The sequence below is a fragment of the Periplaneta americana genome, chromosome 8, assembly GCF_040183065.1.
Source record: "Periplaneta americana isolate PAMFEO1 chromosome 8, P.americana_PAMFEO1_priV1, whole genome shotgun sequence".
In the NCBI taxonomy this organism is placed as follows: Eukaryota; Metazoa; Arthropoda; class Insecta; order Blattodea; family Blattidae; genus Periplaneta; species Periplaneta americana.
In genome coordinates, this window is record NC_091124.1 from 32,750,198 (window position 1) to 32,768,653 (window position 18,456).

At 35.6% G+C, this 18,456-nt stretch overlaps 1 protein-coding gene across 2 annotated transcripts in view; it reads right to left on the bottom strand.

Moving 5' to 3' along the window:
• The window catches only part of LOC138704631 (uncharacterized), a 72,407-nt gene that overhangs the window by 16,844 nt on the left and 37,107 nt on the right, over positions 1-18,456 (bottom strand). For both annotated transcript variants that reach the window (XM_069832713.1, XM_069832714.1), the window contains exons 10-15: positions 17,309-17,445; positions 13,872-14,027; positions 11,481-11,724; positions 5,917-6,439; positions 4,566-4,700; positions 917-1,113 (exon numbers count right to left, since the gene is read on the bottom strand). In XM_069832713.1, coding sequence (XP_069688814.1) covers positions 917-1,113; positions 4,566-4,700; positions 5,917-6,439; positions 11,481-11,724; positions 13,872-14,027; positions 17,309-17,445 — 1,392 coding nt within the window. The remainder of the gene's footprint in view (positions 1-916; positions 1,114-4,565; positions 4,701-5,916; positions 6,440-11,480; positions 11,725-13,871; positions 14,028-17,308; positions 17,446-18,456) is intronic.

Below are 18,456 nucleotides of genomic sequence, written 5' to 3' on the forward strand. Positions count from 1 at the left end.
GAAAGTCTGTGGGAACTAGCTAACTCATCGTAAGAAACATATTTTGCATAATTTTTATATATTTAAAGTGAGAAATTATAAAGTTCAGAACTACTTATTATCATGCAAATGTAACAATATTGTGGCAACCATGATGGAAAGTTCTAGCTGCCTTGGGAGTCGATCACGCGTCCCACAGAAGGGAGGGCACGCGATAGGTGGCGTAGAGGGGGAAAGACGCAAGTCAGCAGGCACTGCGGCGCGAAGAAAAGGGGATGCAAAGCTGCAGGTGCTGCGTTGGCGAGGTGAAGGGGGGAATAAAACCTCCCGAACAGAATCATCCAGAAACAGAAGCCGCGAGTAACAGGTGGAAGACACTCGAAACAGTACTTTCTGGAAACTATGGTTTAGTAATAAATAGAAGACGCGAAGAAGGCCAAAGCCAGTTTGAGTTTGGACAGCAAGCCAGTCAGTTTGTGAAGAAGCAGTGAGCGTCCAGGCGGAAGCAACACGGCTGGAAGTCTTTGGTTCGGTGTGCAGTGAACTTTATCTGAAAGTCTTGAGTTCGAAGTTCAGTGGACTGTCTATGGAAGTCTTGGGTTCGATATACTGTGAACTTGAGTGAATGAGCTAGAAGAACTAGCCAAGGCAAACGAATTGTGAACTGAGAACTGACAGTATTGTTTTGTAAATAGTGCTTTGTGAACATTAGTTGAGATTAGGAGTACATTGTTGTTCTCAATAATCAAGTGAATTGTCATTGTCGTCTGTGAAGTGCAATAACGAATACTGTGTTGCTGTGTGGAGTGAAATATCCATTGTTGACGGGAGTGTTTAAATTCAGTTATAGCAAGACATTCTTGTTGTAAATAAAAGTAACATTATTGTGTTGAATTAAAAGTCACAATATTTTAAAATGTTAAAGCTGTAATATTACCTGATCACATTTTGTGGTAAAGGAATTTCGTTATTAAGCGTAAACTTTCTCAGCAATTCTGTACAATGTTGCCCAACTTCTTCCTCTGTTACTTCCTCAACCAATTCCGCTCCCTTTCCTCCAACCCAACCAAGGAGGACTCCTTCCTGTCCCAACAACACATCGAAGCCGGTAAGGTCCCGTGTCCATGATGAACGCTAAAACATACATATAATTCCTTATTTTAACTAAAATTATCTATATGAAAGGTAGTACATGAATGATATATTTCACTTCATTTTACAATGTAGTCACACCTTACAGTGCTCAATAACTTTCATTTTAAAGCCACTGATTCTGATTCTTAACTCTACTCTTTCTTATCAACCAACCATTATTCTTCTGTATTGTATTGTATTGTATTTATTAACATTCCATGGTATTCATACATGCTTACAGCTAGAACATGGAACAAGTAAAAAAACTTAATACTATTATAAAATCTTAATTTATAGTCATAGTCTAGATGAAATATATACAGACGAGATTTACAATATAGTCTACTAGTAGAACACATAGTTGAGTATCAATATCATGAAGTGTTATTGAATGTCATGAATTCACCTACAGAATAGAAGGCGTGAGAAATTAGGTACTTCTTTAATTTGGCCCTAAATAATTTTATGTTTTGAGTTTCATTTTTTATATCCATAGGGAGGCTATTAAAAATTTTTACTGCCATATAATGCACTCCTTTTTGATAGCACGATAGACTTGCCGATGGAGTATGAAAGTCATTTTTTTGACGTGTATTTATGCTATGAACTGTTGAATTAGTTACAAAGTTTTCACGATTACATACGAGGAAGACTATTAATGAAAAGATATACTGACAAGCCATGGGCATTATTTGTAGTTTTTTGAAAATAGTCCTACACGACTCCCTAGATTTCGCACCTACTATTATTCTAATTACTCTTTTTTGTAATAGAAATATATTGTTACTATCTGTGGAATTTCCCCAGAATATTATTCCAAAACTCATTACCGAGTGGAAGTATGCAAAGTATATTGTTTTTAAGGTATTGATATTTACTATCTTTTGCATAGATCTAATAGCAAAACAAGCTGAATTTAGTTTGGGGGTAATTTCTTTAATATGATTTTTCCAATTGAACACATTATCGATTTTTAAGCCAAGAAATTTGGTTGTTGTTGTTTCTAATAGGGATCTATTGTTAATTATTGCGCTAGAAATTTGCGACGTTGAATTTGGACAGGACTTACCGTATTGGCCCGAGTGTAAGCCGCACCCGAGTATAAGCCGCACCCTTAATTTTAGGGGGAAAGGAGAAAAAAAAAGAAAAATTGAGTGCAGAATGAGAAAAAAAGGAAAATTGAGTGCAGTGAAATTTACCTGTCACATTATCCAGTTACAAAACTGTTTACACTATTTAAACACTTTTTCTTCAATTACGGTATTACGTGGGTAAATCACCAAAAATACCGGTACAACTAATCACCGTCTTCTCCAATGTCACTGCTGACTTCACTACTACCGGTACCGGTATTTGTTTCATCACTGTCACTTTGTTCATCACTCTCCGCCCAAAGTACGTCGTCCTCACTGCCATCCAGAGCATTAGACACGCAGCATTTCTTGAAGCCTTTGATGATTGAATCTGGTGATATCGTGTGCCATGATGAGAGAATCCACTCACACATAAGGCTGACAGATGGCTTCTTGATCTTCCCAGATGGAGTGAATGCATGACCCCCTTCTAGAAGCCAATCCGAATACTGTTTTCGGAGATGGTCTTTAAAAGGCTTGTTCACGACGACATCAAGCACCTGCAATTTTGATGTCATACCTCCAGGTATGACGACTAGGTCTGTCTTCAATGCAGTAATTTTCTTCTTTACTTCGGGTGTGAGGTGACCTTTAAAGGCATCCAATACTAACATAGCCCTCTTACAGAGCAGCGCACCTGGTCTGCGATTCCAAACCGTAGCTAGTCAGTCCATCATTAGTTCGGTTGTCATCCATCGTTTCTCTTGGCAACGAATCACTAATCCCTTAGGTAAATTCTCCTTGGGCATAGTTTTACGCTTCAGAATAACGTACGGAGGCAGTTTTCCTCCATCTGCCGTAACCGCCAGCATCACAGTGATTCTTTGTTTTTCATTTCCAGTTGTTCTCAATGATATGTTTTTCGCCCCTTTATTGTCAACTGTCATATTGCTCGGCATGTCCCAAAATACGGGCGTCTCGTCAGCATTGCCGATCTGGTGTAATGGGTAAGAGTGGCGCTGACGCAATTCAATGACGTGCCTCTGGAAGTTGATGAGTTTCTCAGTAAAATCCTCTGGCAGTTTCTGTGCTAATGAAGTGCTTCGTCGGAGAACAAGGCCACTTCTACGCATAAACCTGCGGCACCAACCTATACTCCCATGGAATTCTGTCTGTGGAATGTTTAGGGTCTTCGCTATTTCCAACGATTTTACCTGGATTACTTGTCGAGAGATAGGCATCCCTTCTTTCCTTTTGTCTTGTACAAAGGAAAGGACCCTACGTTCTAGTTCAGGGTATTTCCCAGCCTTGGGTCCTCTGAAAGATTTTCTGGTTGTATTGGCATTTTTCAGTTTATCCTCCGAGGCGATCCAGCGCTGCACATTAGACTCATCCACACTAAACTTTTTGCCGGCTTCTCTATTAGACGTACTCCTAGCATGACGAATAACTGCAAGTTTGAAACTAGCGTCATAACTGCGCCGAATTCCCAAGCTTGTTGAAGCTTTTCTTTCTACGTTTCCACTCATGGCTTAACCCGTAGCTACGTACAAACTGTTTTAATCTGTCCTATCATACAAAAGAGTACGATCACTGTAATATGAAGACTGGTACATTGTTGCGTCATATACCATACGACTGCTGACAATTTCAAACACGAGCGCGTGGCATTGTTGCTCCATTTCAAAATGATAAAATTACGGTAGCAACATGCGCCACATTTCAAGTTTAAATTTATCGGCCGTGCAAATAAGCCGCACCCCAACTTTTCGAGTTTGAAATTTGAATAAAAAGTGCGGCTTATATTCGGGCCAATACGGTAAATTGAATTATGTTAGTTTTGTTACAATTTAATACTAATTTATTGACTGAGAACCAGTCACATATTTTGAAGAGAATTTCCTCTGTTGAAGATTGGAATGTGTTGGAGTTATTGGCTGTAATTACTATACTTGTGTCATCTGCAAATAATATGGGATGACCTACATCTTTTATAAGGGGGGCAAGATCATTTATAAACACTAGAAAAAGTAGGGGACCTAATATTGATCCTTGAGGAATTCCATTATTAATAGTTCCCCATGTCGATGTACATGTCTCATTCACTGAATTGAGTATTCCTTATAGTCAATTACCATATGGCCTTGCACTCTTATTTCTTACATCGTCCATTACAAAATTATTTCAGTCTAACAACATCATCACACTAATTTTTATTGAATGTAATCATTTACTGAGTTGTGTAGTTTAATGATGATGATTATGATGATGATGGTGATAATAATAATAATAATAATAATAATAATAATAATAATAATAATAATAATAATAATAATAATAATAATAATAATTTGTTTTGTTTGCATTAATTATACTAACCACTTTATTTGTTGGTGTAGTATTATTATCTTTGGACCAAATTAACTGAAAACCTTTGATGTCAGGCATCCACCAAGGCTTCTTGTAAAGAAGAAATATCTTGTTTATTGTAGCAAATCCCATATCTTCAATGGCCTATAAAGCAATATTATTTAAATTATAATTACTATATACATTTCATTATGTTTTTGTGATAATATAAAATAATTTCATCAAAATGTATTTTTGTATTTTTCTGTTGTGGCACCATATCCTTAAGATGTATACCAGTAATATATTTAGATACTTTTAATTTATTTATCTCGCTTGGAAAGAAATTGAGGTTAGAGTTTTCCCTTTGTGTAGATAAATGAGCAAGCCTTTCTGGATTACTTTTAGTTTGTGCAGTGACATAACGGAAAAGTACATTTTGCTTTAAATGGAACAAAAATGAAAAATATTAACACAACATTCTAAAATTTGTCACATTGCTCAATACACTTAGAATGTAATTAATAATACACTCTATAGGCATTTCTTTCCAGTCTCAGATATATAGTAAAAAAAAAATTCTTTGGTAATTGTGGTTAAAGTTATACACAAAATTTATTAATTTTATAAATTCCTCTTTAGTAAAATATTTAAAACAATTCTATGATTTGCTTGTGTATGACAGCAAACATTTATAGCAAATTCGTTCACATGAATAAAGACTTTATAGGTTATGACAAAATCTACTCTCTGAAACTGTGTATGCTGCACAAGGAATAACACAAGAAGAAGAAGAAGAAGAAGAAGAAGAAGAAGAAGAAGAAGAAGAAGATAAAAAAGTTAATAATTGAGTAGTAATGGTAAAGAAAAAAAAATGTGAGAACTATACTTTTAATACAGTCGAACCTAAATACAACAATTTTCTGGGAACTATGAAAATTGTATCATTACATCAGGGTTATTGTTTTACCCATCTTTATGTTCTAAAAGAGAATATACCTAGTAAAAATAAGTAGTATAATACAATATTACATATTATGAAATAACATTTATTCACAATTTGAATATCCTACTAGAAGTACAAATTCATTTAACATTCAGGCATATTTTTAAAAAAAAATCAGTAATTGCTTCTGTCTTGATTTTAAGGTTTTGACCAACAATATGTTAATATGTGTTTGGATAACTCCCAGAGCACGAGTTTTTACTCCTTCAGGGAAGAATTCTGTTTGTAATTTTATTTTGTAGAAGTTATTTTACTAACAATAAATTTAACTGAATATCACTAGTCGGTTTTTTACACATACTTAAACGTCATCATAAGGTTGTTTCAGGAAGAAGAGGTTTCAGTAACTTATAATGTATGTTCTTTTGAACTTACCTGTATCATAGGAAGAGGCAGCCGAGGTTCAAACAGATCCTCATAGTTCTCCTTCAAATAACCAAGAGAACACGTCAGAATGATATGGTCTGCAGTGTACTGGTCTCCATTGCTGCATGAAACCTCCACTGGTCCTTTCCCTGCAGTTTTCAAAACTTTTGATTCACTGTCTTTGTCACAGGTCTGAGATACAGGCCTCAAAGAATCACCATTTTCAACATGTGCATAAAAACTATTTGTGAGGTGAACTCCATTGAGCTTCTTACAAGCTATTTTTAAGTCATTGTCTGTGGACCTATCTGTTTGTACCTGTAAATCAAGTCTTTGTCGCCATCTTACTTTAGTTACAGGGCTGTTAAGACAGAGCATTCCTTCGGGAAGTTCCTCCACTATGGCCCTGACAAGAGAGCTATAGCCCTCCTTGAAGTTTACGTAATTCTCCCCGCCACTGTACGAATAGTTACCCCAAGCCTTGGCCGAAAGCTTATCTAGAACTGTGCACGAGTTGTCAATAACCTGAAATCTAGAATTAAAGGCAAATGAATTTGAATCAATTAGAATACAGTAGAACCTCTATTATCCATGGTAATGAAGGGGACGGACTAAATGGTTAATCAAAAAAATCGGATAATCCGTACCATAAAAGATTTTCATAAATTAGGTGCATAATACTTTGGCCTACAATTTCGTAATTTCCTTCGTGGTCTTGTGTTTAACATGTTATATAGTGGATCAGAAGTTCACTAAAAGTTCGGTTGTCAACTACGGGTTCTTAAGGGCCAAGGATTGATGGTTGATGATTATCTGCGGAGAGATAGGAATAGTAGAAGTCTCATGTTCAGGGGCGGCTTTCGAAGGGGGGCTGCGGAGCTGCAGCACCCCCAGATATTTGTGGTTCTTGTCTCGTTTTATGTTGTAAAATACATTTATTATACAGTCTCTATTTAGCGGCTCGAATTTAAAAAAAAAATCGCTCTCATTGACATGAATGCAATCGTTAGTAAAGCCACTTCCTCCCCTGGAGCTGCCAGTCTCGTCTCGGAAGCTTTGCGCGTTAGTTTTACCCCTCCCCCTGCTAGCCCCTTGCTCTGAATCCAGACTTTCCAGGCGCTGCAAAATTTGCAGCAGTTTGTCAGTAGCGCGCAGTTTTAAATACATTTTCTTTAACGTTGTGAGTATAACAAGTGCAACAATGTTTAATTCTGTACAATATTTACAGTCTATTCAGTTCAGTACCTTAACAATTCAGGAGAAATGTGAAATTAAGGCCCATCAGTTGAATCTTATTATAGAAAGAGCCGCTAAACAAAATACAAAGGCTCGCATATTTTTTTTTTTTTTTGATAATTTACCCAGTATCCCTGCTTTCTTCTCTCGATCTCCTCACAGTCTGTATTAGATTAATGTGTTTCAAAGACAATTCCATCAGCTGGGGCAACAAGATGGATTTTTAAAATAGGAACAGTAAATGTTGTTCATGAGAAGAAGGGGCTATTACTAGAATGTTTTCAAACCATAATGGAATCTGAAACATCTAACAACATCACAATAAATGAGGCAAGCAAGGAACAGTGCACAGTTGAGTAGCGAGATCTGTGAAAATGAAAACCCTAAAAACGTCATAAGGTCGAAGGGATTCAGACAACGGTTGCGGCAGCCAAGGAATTGTGTGTCCTCATTATCACACAAGCTAACACCCGATCCAGTTCATAGATCATCTGATATTATCATCTCTTCTGTGTCAAGAAAAATTTGAATGCTACAAAAGCTCATTTCCTGAAAATGACCTAAATGTATGTGTGAAGCTTTTTTCCAATGTTCGATAAAGACAAACTAAAAACGGACTCACTGTGTTGTATCAGAGACAAGAATTCAGAAATATCAATGACGCAGCCAAGCTCTTGCAGTTTCTTCTATCTGAGAACTTGCAGGCCTCATTTTCAGAAGTTGTGGAACTACTACACATAGCTATCACCATACCAATGGCAACTTCCGAACCAGAACGTTCGTTTTCGTGTTCGAAGAGAGTAAAATTCTATCTTAGAAATGCGATGAGAGAAGAGAGACTGACCACATTAGCTATGTTTTCCATTGTAAAGACTATGTTAAACGACATATCGGATTTTAATAAGAAGGTGATTCAAAAGTTTGAAACCTACAAGACAGGGTGCATGGAACTAATCTTTAAATAAAGTAAGTTGCATGGTTTATTTTTGTATGCAGCCCCCCTGAATTCAATACCCACGAGCTGCCACTGCTCATGTTGTATATTTACATACTTCATGCACTTTAGTCACTAGCTGGACTTCCATCAACCAAGGTGTTAGACAAGGGTGCGGTCTTTCCCCTCTGTTGTTTATTATATATATGAACCATATTTTATACATTTGGAGGCAAAGTCATCATGCTGGAATTCAAATTAATCGCAACACAGTTCTTGATACACTAATGTTTGCCGACGATCAGGTTATTATCGCTCAAACAGAGGATGCTCTACATAGAGCCATTTATAATTTGCAAATAATCGCCTCAGATTTCAATATGGAAATCTCAAAAGAGAAAACGAAAGTCATGGCATTTTCGGGAGAGAACCCAATTCCAAGTAAGATCATAATAAATAATACTTTAATTGAACGTGTTAATTCATTTAACTATTTAGGTTATAACCTCTCTTACATCACTGATGAAGATATGTCAAACAAAATATCTAAATTTATAAAAATCACTGGCGTAATTAACACCGTCTTCAAATCATCCCATGTTCAGAAACATACAAGGCTAAAGGTATATAAGACACTAGCTCGACCGGTCCTCACTTACGGTAGCGAGGCATGGACAATCAGAAAAGCTGATGAGCAAAGGCTGACGACAGCTGAAATGAGGTTCATGCGATGAACAGCGGGATGCTCTTTGCTGGAACACCGTAAAATGTGGACATATTGCAGGAACTAAAAATGGATCCCATAGTTAATTTTGTTCAACAATATCGACTTCAGTGGAAAAAACATGGCCTAAACAGATTCTTACTTATGTACCAAGAGGAAAGAGGAAATTGGGAAGACCACACAAGCGCTGGCATGAGACTGTAACAGATCCTGTAGGGTCTAATACGTGAAGGATATGATGATGATGATGATGATGCACTTTAGTCTTGTTTTTTTCTTATTAAATCACGTACAGTTGTAATGCCAATCTCCTACTCTGAAGTAACATTAACCACAGTTTCTTCTCTTCCAAATCTCTCAATTATTTGTAATTTTTCTCTACAATTAACACAACACGTTTTCTTTTGGCAACTGTGGAAGACATTTTGCATACAATACGATCACTGGAATAGTAAGGAAAAGGACAGAATGGTATATGGGTTTGTGGAAGTTCTTGGGATAATTTTTCGAAAGCAGGTACTGTAGTGACAATTTTACAAGTAGACTAACTATTTCTGTTGGCTACGAGAAGCATTCCTATTACATACTGCGTAAGGGTAAAAGCTTGTATTAACCCTCTGTAAAAAAAAAACTACGTAGAAACATAACGTACAGTAGCTACTTCATATTTTTTCTGCCACAAAAAGAAAATCAGATAATCCAACAATCGGTTAATAGGGTGACGGATAATTGGGGTTCTACTGTAAGCAAATACGAATATTTGGGGAATGGGGGGGGGGGAATTTAAGAAAAATAAAAAAAAATTGTTTATACATTCAAAGAATTAGAATAATTACCTGGACCTCTATATTTCACCAGCAATGAAAATGTTCAGCCTAAACCTATCTTCATTAATCCACTATTACTTACTCTTCCATTTAAAATTATTTTTACGTTACCAGTAAGTTGCAACTTACTTATTTCAGTGCTATGATTACTTTATTTACCAATATTGTAATTTTTTTCAGAATTATATCATCTTCCTGAGCTGTTTGTACACGACCAAATTTTCATCAAATTCAATGTTTCGAAAGACTTTTCAAGACTTGTCAATACTTTGCAAGTTTTATTGTTAGGCGCTTTTCTTGATTTGAGAAAAGTTTTCGATACAGTTGATCTTACCATACATATTGTAATATTTGATACGTAGGCCTACGTACGTTAGAATGTACTTGAACATGTTTTAAAATCTTGTCAAATCTTTAGCAATATGAAACAATCTTTGACAAATATTTTTCAATGTCAATCAATCTTTGACAAATAAAATGTTGAATTGAAAGAAATATCTGAGCGTGTAAAAGCAGCTTCACTATTCATCTTATTCAAGTCATAGAAACAAGAAAAGCTAAATAAAGAATTGAAGATCTCCCCAGAAAAAGGATGTAACATCAGATTCCTAAAATATGTGATGTAGGTGAAAAACAGTACATTATGCAACGAGCCTATAATGATAGTAAATAAGATGCGAGTATGGATGTTTATGAAATGAGCACAAGCGAGTTTCATAATTTTCATACGAGCTTCTTAATTACCATTATAGGCGAGTTTCATACGACTTTTTATAATCGACCATATTTCTAACTTGAAATTATTCACATGTATACATTTTATTTGTATCTGACAAGATCGGAAGTGACCTTGTTCTAGGTCGTCAATTGTGAGATGTGCGCAGATGCGAAAGTATTGATTTTTTCCGAGGAACAATAATGTCATTGACCTTGATGTAATCCCGTTAAACTTGGTATAACCTTGATTATTGAATTCGACATTGAAAAACGAGATGACAAATTGAATTTATTTGAATATTATTTACAATTAACGCTAATTATTATAGTAACAGAACATAACCTTCTGCGACAGTATTGGATTTCCAGCCTTCGTGACTTTTCACTAATTCTCTTTCGATTGCATATCCGAGAATAATCGATACTTGTGGTTTTATCGAAAATCGTCTGTAGCTGCATTTAGATTGGCAACAGGCCATGATTGTTTGGCCAAACACCTGCATAGAATTCGAATATATCAGTCCCCTAACTGCCCATTGTGCAACTCAAACCAAGAAATGGATTCGGAACACCTCAAAATCTGTGCTTCAGTGGCTAGTCATGATAATATCTTTGAAAAATATTGTAGTGCAAGAGGTCAAATGACTTTATTGTCAAACGCCTGGCATTAGAAAACAACAACAACACTTGTGGTTTTATAACGGTACAAAGCTGACTTGTCATTGGCTGAACACCTGTAAGCTGAGTTGTCATTGGCTGAGAACACCTGTACTTTAATGAGTAGGTGTACTTTAATGACATGCATTAAAGGACTGCTATCAGGTGTATAATTACTACATTTCGGCATGGTCGAGCATAAATAATTTTAAAGCATTTATTTATAATAATAAATTATTGCGTTCAATGGCTGAATAAACTTAAATTCTTGTTTAGTCAAATGGTTGTGATAGTAAACATAGGTCTAATGAAATATGTTCTTGTAATTATTTTCCTTTCTCCTGGAACATGAATTATAGTTTTGTTGGTTACATCCTTATTCCAGAGAGGCAATAAATGCTCTCGACAAATATTTTGTTCCCAAACACACTACAAAGTTTGACTAACTCATACATTATGAACATTAAGAAACTCTTACCTTAAGTGCCAATCATACAGCTCTTCCTTCATGCGTATTATTTCTTTGGTATCATTGTGGCAACTCTCTAAGTATTTTTCAAATTTCTGTCTAAGATATTGCCCAATAGACTTGGGAACAGTTTCTGCATTACAGTTCTTTTCTGAGAACTGTTCACATTCTTCTAGGATTTCAGTAACAACTTGGTAAATCTCTTCTACAAGACCTGGATCAAAGATTACACCATCATCCCTCATATATGGACCTGCAAAGTGAGAAAAGAAAAATAAGTAAATACAAATTATAAATATGTTTTACCTACTTGCATTGGTCATTATTCTGTACCGTAAAGTCAGGATATTTCGGACGCAGGGGTAACATCAGACGGTAATTCAATTTATCATATTTTATGTTGGTAACACCAATGGGTCTTTAAAAATGTGCAGAAACATACAAGCGATACGAACATAGTAAAAAGCGTGGAAAAGATGCTAAGAACTGGTGTTACCAACATAAAATATGATAAATTTAATTACTGTCTGATGTTACCCCTGCGTCCGAAATATCCCCATTTTACGGTACTGTACAATTTTTTTTTAAAGGAATGATTCAATAAGTTCATATAATTTTGCTGGTATTTCAGAATTTTGAAGAGCACGTTTTATATGTGTATGTCCAACAGAGTCAAACGCTTTAGACACGTCAAGAAAAATCACGCAACAATCCTTGCGATTACTTTTAGCATCTTGAAGACATCCATTTACTAGAGAAGCATTCACGTGAGTTCCGGGTAATGGTATGAATCTATGTTAGTGTGGATTTAACGTAATAAAAGTGCGTAATTTCGAGTCTAATAAGTGTTCTATAATTGAGGAGCGTTTTTGCAAAAGTCGATAGATGCAGAAATCAAGATTTTACAGAAATTACACTAAGTGACAGGATCTATCGAGTTTTGAAAAAAACCTGGAAGGTTTGGTATTCTCTACATACGGTATGAATCAAGTTTTGGTAAATCTGATTTCATAGATCGATTCCGGAGGTAGAAAACATACGATATTCATATGTAACTCACTATCGAAAATTTCTGCATCTATCGACTTTTGCAAAAACGCTCCTCAATTCTCCTCATGACTGGAAAAATTGTTATTGGTCTCCATTCTTTTATATTATTTGTATTCTTTACGGTTTAGTCCTCTTTCAAAATATTACAGACACAGATAACTTAATTCCAACTTAAAGTAGTTCCATGCCTTGTTTAGAACACCATTTGGGATTAGAATTAGAAGAATTGAGATTAACGTTTTAGCTTATGCAGATGATCTGATTATTGTACAAACAAAAGAAGATAAACCTGATAATTTTAGAAAATACATGTTTCAAACAAGTTCAAAATTTTAATTATCTTGGTTGCAATAATTCTTACAATTTGGATATAGAAAATAAATTAAAATAAATATCAGATGATGTGTGGAAATCATCTGGAAAACGTTAAAGACAACACTATATAGAAACAAAATTAAAATTTTATAAAACTATGGCGACACCTACCAAGTGAATTTTGAATTATGAAACAAAAAAGATTATAGTTGTATATATGCTACATAAATTAAATTCCTTAGATCTCTGTTAGGATATACAACAATTTATGAAATCAAGAATTAAAAAATACGAAACAAATTAAAATATTTACAGTATGTAAGTAATAAATGATGCAGAGATAGCTGGATAGATCATTTAGATAAGATGGACCACACCAGAATTCCAAGTGGTGATGTTATACAAGTTCAGAGGCCGAAGAGATCCAGGACACCCAAGATAGAGATGGAACAAGGCCAGAATAGATCATAAGGCTTAATTCACGTAAAGAAGAAGATAACTTGTTTATAGAGAAAGAGGGTGGGAGAGGAGAAAAACAGACAAACGAAAAGCATAAAAACAAAGGAATGAAGCAAATAAAAATATAAGCGAAAAAAGATTGAAGGAAGTATGAAATAAGAAAATAAAGACAGAAAAAATAAGAATTATAATGTACGAAAAAAATAGACTGACTAAATGAAGAAAGAGAAATAAATGAGTAAAGAAATAATGAAAGAGGAAAAGAAAAAATAGGAAAATAAGGAATGAAGTGAGAAAAGAGAGATGAAGCAAGGAATGAAGAAGCAACCTAAAAAGAAGGCAAGAAAAAGAAAGAAAGAAAGAAGAATAGAAGGACGAAAGAAAAAAAGAGAAGAATGAGAGACAATGAATTAAAGACAGAAAAAAGAAAGAAAGGAAGCGAATGGGCTAAAAAAGAAAGCAGGAAAGAACAAAGGAAACAAACAAACAAACTAAAACATAAAAAAAAGATTACATACAATAAAATTAATGGTTAAAAATAATACTGAATACACATGTGCCAAGATTATTTATTACCTTCTCCCTCAGCTGAAGTTATACTGGACAGAAGATTATATTTCTGAGCCAGACGCCATACTTCATTGTTCTGGCCATGTATCCATTGAGCACCCGTTTCTACCCATCCTCCATCAAGACACACAGAATGGATTCGTCCTCCAGGGCGATCCTGTGCTATGGGAAGAACAACAATAAAGATAATTCTGTTTCCACTAAAGAACAACATGTCGTATCATATCTCTTGCAAGTACTCAGGCATAAGTCCTGCGCCGTGGCATCGCGGTCTAAGGCATCCCGCCTAGGACTTGCGTTACGGAATGCGCGCTGGTTCGCGTCCTCATGGGGCAAGAAATTTTCTCATGAAATTTCGGCCAGTGTATGGGACCAGTGCCCACCCAGCATCGTGATGCACTTGGGGAGCTACGATAGGTAGCGAAATCCAGTTGCGAATACCAGCTATAACGGCTGGGGGGATCATCGTGCTAACCACACGATACCTCCATTCTGGTTGGATGATCGTCCACCTCTGCTTCGGCATGTGGGCGTGAGGCCAGCAGCCGGCTGGTCAGTCTAGGCCCTTCACGGGCTGTAGCGCCACGGATTATTATTATTTACTCAGGCATAAGTGCCAACTACAGAGTTGTTATTGGTTTGGTTTACCAACCTATGGAATGTGCTTCAGCCGGTGCTAGTCTACAGTCTGCCATCCATTCTGTTTTCTGATTCCCTTCATGTTGGATGTGCTCATGCTTGTTGTGCAATTATGCTATTGTGGTGAGTGTAGTTTCATGTGAGATAAAAGAGTGTTTGTGTGCAAGACATGTTATAAGTATGAATCAGCTCACCAGGTTTGTACAGAGTTTAATGCGTTATTTTTTAATACTCGACTGCTGACAAATGTCGGCAATTCATCGTTCTTATATGGTTATAATAATAATAATAATAATAATAATAATAATAATAATAATAATAATAATAATAATAATAATAATAATAATAATAAAAATAATAATAATAATAATAATCCGTGGCGCTACAGCCCGTGGAGGGCCTAGACCGACCAGCTGGCTGCTGGCCTCACGCCCACATGACGAAGCAGAGGTGGACGAACATCCAACCAGAATGGTGGTATCGTGTGGTTAGCACGATGATCCTCCCAGCCATTATAGCTGGCATTTGCAACCAGATTTCGCTACCTATCGTAGCTCCCCAAGTGCATCACGATGCTGGGTTGGCACCGGTCCCATACACTGGCTGAAATTTCATGAGAAAATTTCTTCCCCCATGAGGACTCGAACCAGTGCGCATTCCGTAACGCAATATATGGTTACAGTTGAGTTTAATTTTACATATTCTTAATAATATTACATATTTTACATACTATGTAAAGGATATAACATTTTCGTACATATTTAGGCAATTATTAAGTTTTTAATGTTTTTATTAAATTCGTTCTATTTTTCAGAGTAAAGTATTGAATTTTCTTTCATATATACTTGGTGATAAATTTTAATGTCCCTGTTCCATAACACCGCTTCAAAGGCTGCCTTTTGTTCTCACTATAGTACACGATGCTGGTAAAAAGGGAGGGTCCGGAACTGACGTCATTATGTTCTGTTCACAACTATAGAAAATACTTCAATTTCTAAAGCTTGCTTAAGAGAATAGTTCTTTTAAAAATAAAAATAAACATAAAACTGGGGATTCCAATCCTTTGTTTGTAAAACAATGCACTAATGCTTTCTCAGAATCTGCGATGGTCAGGTGTGAGGGTCATTTAACTTTGTTACAAATTGAAAGTAGGCTGTTAGCAAGGGGTTTGGGTCGGGTGTCAGGTAAGTCAAAATACCATTATGTGTGTGACACAAAAATATGTTTCTAGGAAATCTTAAGGCACAAGAAAAGCATAGATTGTGGCTGAGACAAGTTGTATTTGCAAGCTATACAATGGTGTGGAAATGGCAAATCAACTTTCCAGGTTGCATTCTCCCACTTCAACTGACCAGTTAAATTGTGACATTTTTAGTGAATTTAATCCATTAATAAATAGTAATTTTAAATTACATATGTTGTTGTTTTCTAATGCCAGGCGTTTGACAATAAAGTCATTTGACCTCTTGCACTCCAATATTTTTCAAAGATATTATCGTGGCCAGCCACTGAAACACAGATTTTGAGGTGTTCCGAATCCATTTCTTGGTTTGAGTTGCACAATGGGCAGTTAGGGGACTCATATATTCCAATTCTATGCAGGTGTTTGGCCAAACTATCATGGCCTGTTGCCAATCTAAATCCAGCTACAGACGATTTTCGTGGTAAATAGGGAATTAACTGTGGATTTTGATGCAGAGAGTTCCATTTTTTCCCTTGAGATTGTGTTTTCAAATTTTGTTTGTTGAAGTCTAAGTATGTAGATTTAATAAATCTTTTCACAGAGTAATATGTAGATTTAGTAACAGGTCTGTAAGTAGCAGTGCTGCCCTTCTTTGCTAAAGCATCCGCATTCTCGTTTCCCAGGATTCCACAATGGGATGGTATCCATTGGAATACAATTCTTTTATTGAGTGATATTAATTGAGAGAGCATTTTAGTTATTTCTGCTGTTTGAGATGAAGGTGTGTGTTTAGAGACTATTGATAGAATAGCTGCTTTGGAGTCTGACAATATAACTGCATTTTTTAATTTATTGATGTGGCATAGAAGATTCCTCAGACTTTCACTTATTGCAATGATTTCTCCATCAAAACTTGTTGTTCCATACCCAAGAGATCTATAAAGTGAGAAGAGACAGCACGTAACACCTGCACTGGCACCTTGTTCTCTGGAGATCAAGGATCCGTCAGTGTATAAATGAAGCCAGTTTTGTGGAGGGTACCTAATATTAATTGTCTCTAAAGACAGTCGTTTTAGTATTTCAGTGTTTACTTCTGATTTTAGTATTTCTTCTGTTAAATTTAGATTATATTCTATATTTAATAGAGTTAAAGGGTTTGGTTTAATTTGTAGGTTTTCTTTTAAATTCGGGATATTGATTTTCTGTTTGAATTCTTGAACAATGGATATGAAACTTTTTTGAGTTTTCAATCTACAGAGAGGACTGTATGAATGCCAATTGTTTCCTGGTAATCTAATAAATTTTTCATTTAAATTACATATTTAATTACGTATTTCCTGATATTACTACATTTTTATATACATATTTCACACTTTGATATTACATAAAAATCCGGGGCCTAGTAATTATCAGATTCTCAATTCAGGTGTTCAGTATTGGAAGCTATGCTCTACTCCAGCTAATGGTGCAAGAACAAACATTAAGCAAAAAAATAATTACATTTTCACAGTAAGAGAACTAGAGTGCGAAGGAAAAGTGAATGAAATCAAACACATGCTTATTTTCAACAATATTAAAATACGTAATTAAGCCTTCAGTACTTGCAATTACAATTGCTCACCTTCTAAAATTTTTATATTTTGTACTCCATTTTCTAGCAATGTTTTAGCAGCAGCCAGTCCAGCAATGCCTGCCCCAACAATAAAAACTTGGCAGGCGTTGACTTTACCAACCACATGGCAACTGGGAACTTCACAGCTGTAAGCAACAAGTTAAAAAAAATCAGACTGTTTTTGGAAACATACTGAAATGGAACAAATGAGATACAGATTTTGGAATCGTTCTATGAGTGAGTTAATGCAGGATAAGAAGTATGAACCTAATATAGATCTTAAAATAAAGATAAAAGTGACATTAGATTTATGTGTAAAACGTCTTTATTTTTTATATATAATTTTTAGGTTACATATGAACAGATGAGTACACCCTATCCACTAACTAGAAAATGAAGTGAGATGAATCATGTGGAAAACCACGAGACACGAAGTTAATATTACATAACTGTTTCCCTAGCACTATGAGTGACGTCAGAGTTTACATGAAAAGCCTTCATGTAAAAAAAAAAGTACATACAGTCGGACACTAAAGTCTACATACACCCCCATTTTTAGCATATCTTGTACAACTCTGAATGCACAGATGTTAACGTGAAACTCTATGTCTGCGTTCACTTCCATAACAACAAAAACCAAGGTATTCAGACCAGTATCTTGCACTACAAGCTTGATAGATGCAACTGTTTGTGTTTACTGAAGTACAGAAGTCAACATACACTTCGATTCTTTCGTCAGTTGTAGGAGAGACGTTGCAGTGAACACAGTAAAATTGGTGCAGTTTGTTGATACAGTAGCTGTGTATTACAATACATAATTTGATCGCGTATCATGGATCCAAAAAGAACTGAAATACCAGTGGAAGTGAAAAAAAATATAATTGAACTCAATAAAAATATCTTTCCACTGCGTAAAATTGGGGAAATTGTTAGAAGGAGCCACACAAGTGTCCAAACCGTAATAAGGAACTACAATGATCGAGGTAGTGTAGAAAACAAAGCTAAATGTGGAAGACCAACAAAATTATCTAACAGGGAGCAACGACACATCACTAGAAAAGTGAATTCAGATCCCAAAATTACAGCTACGGAGTTGGCGGTAGATGTCGCAAATACTATTGGAAATATTGTTCATCCCATCACAGTACGAAGACTTC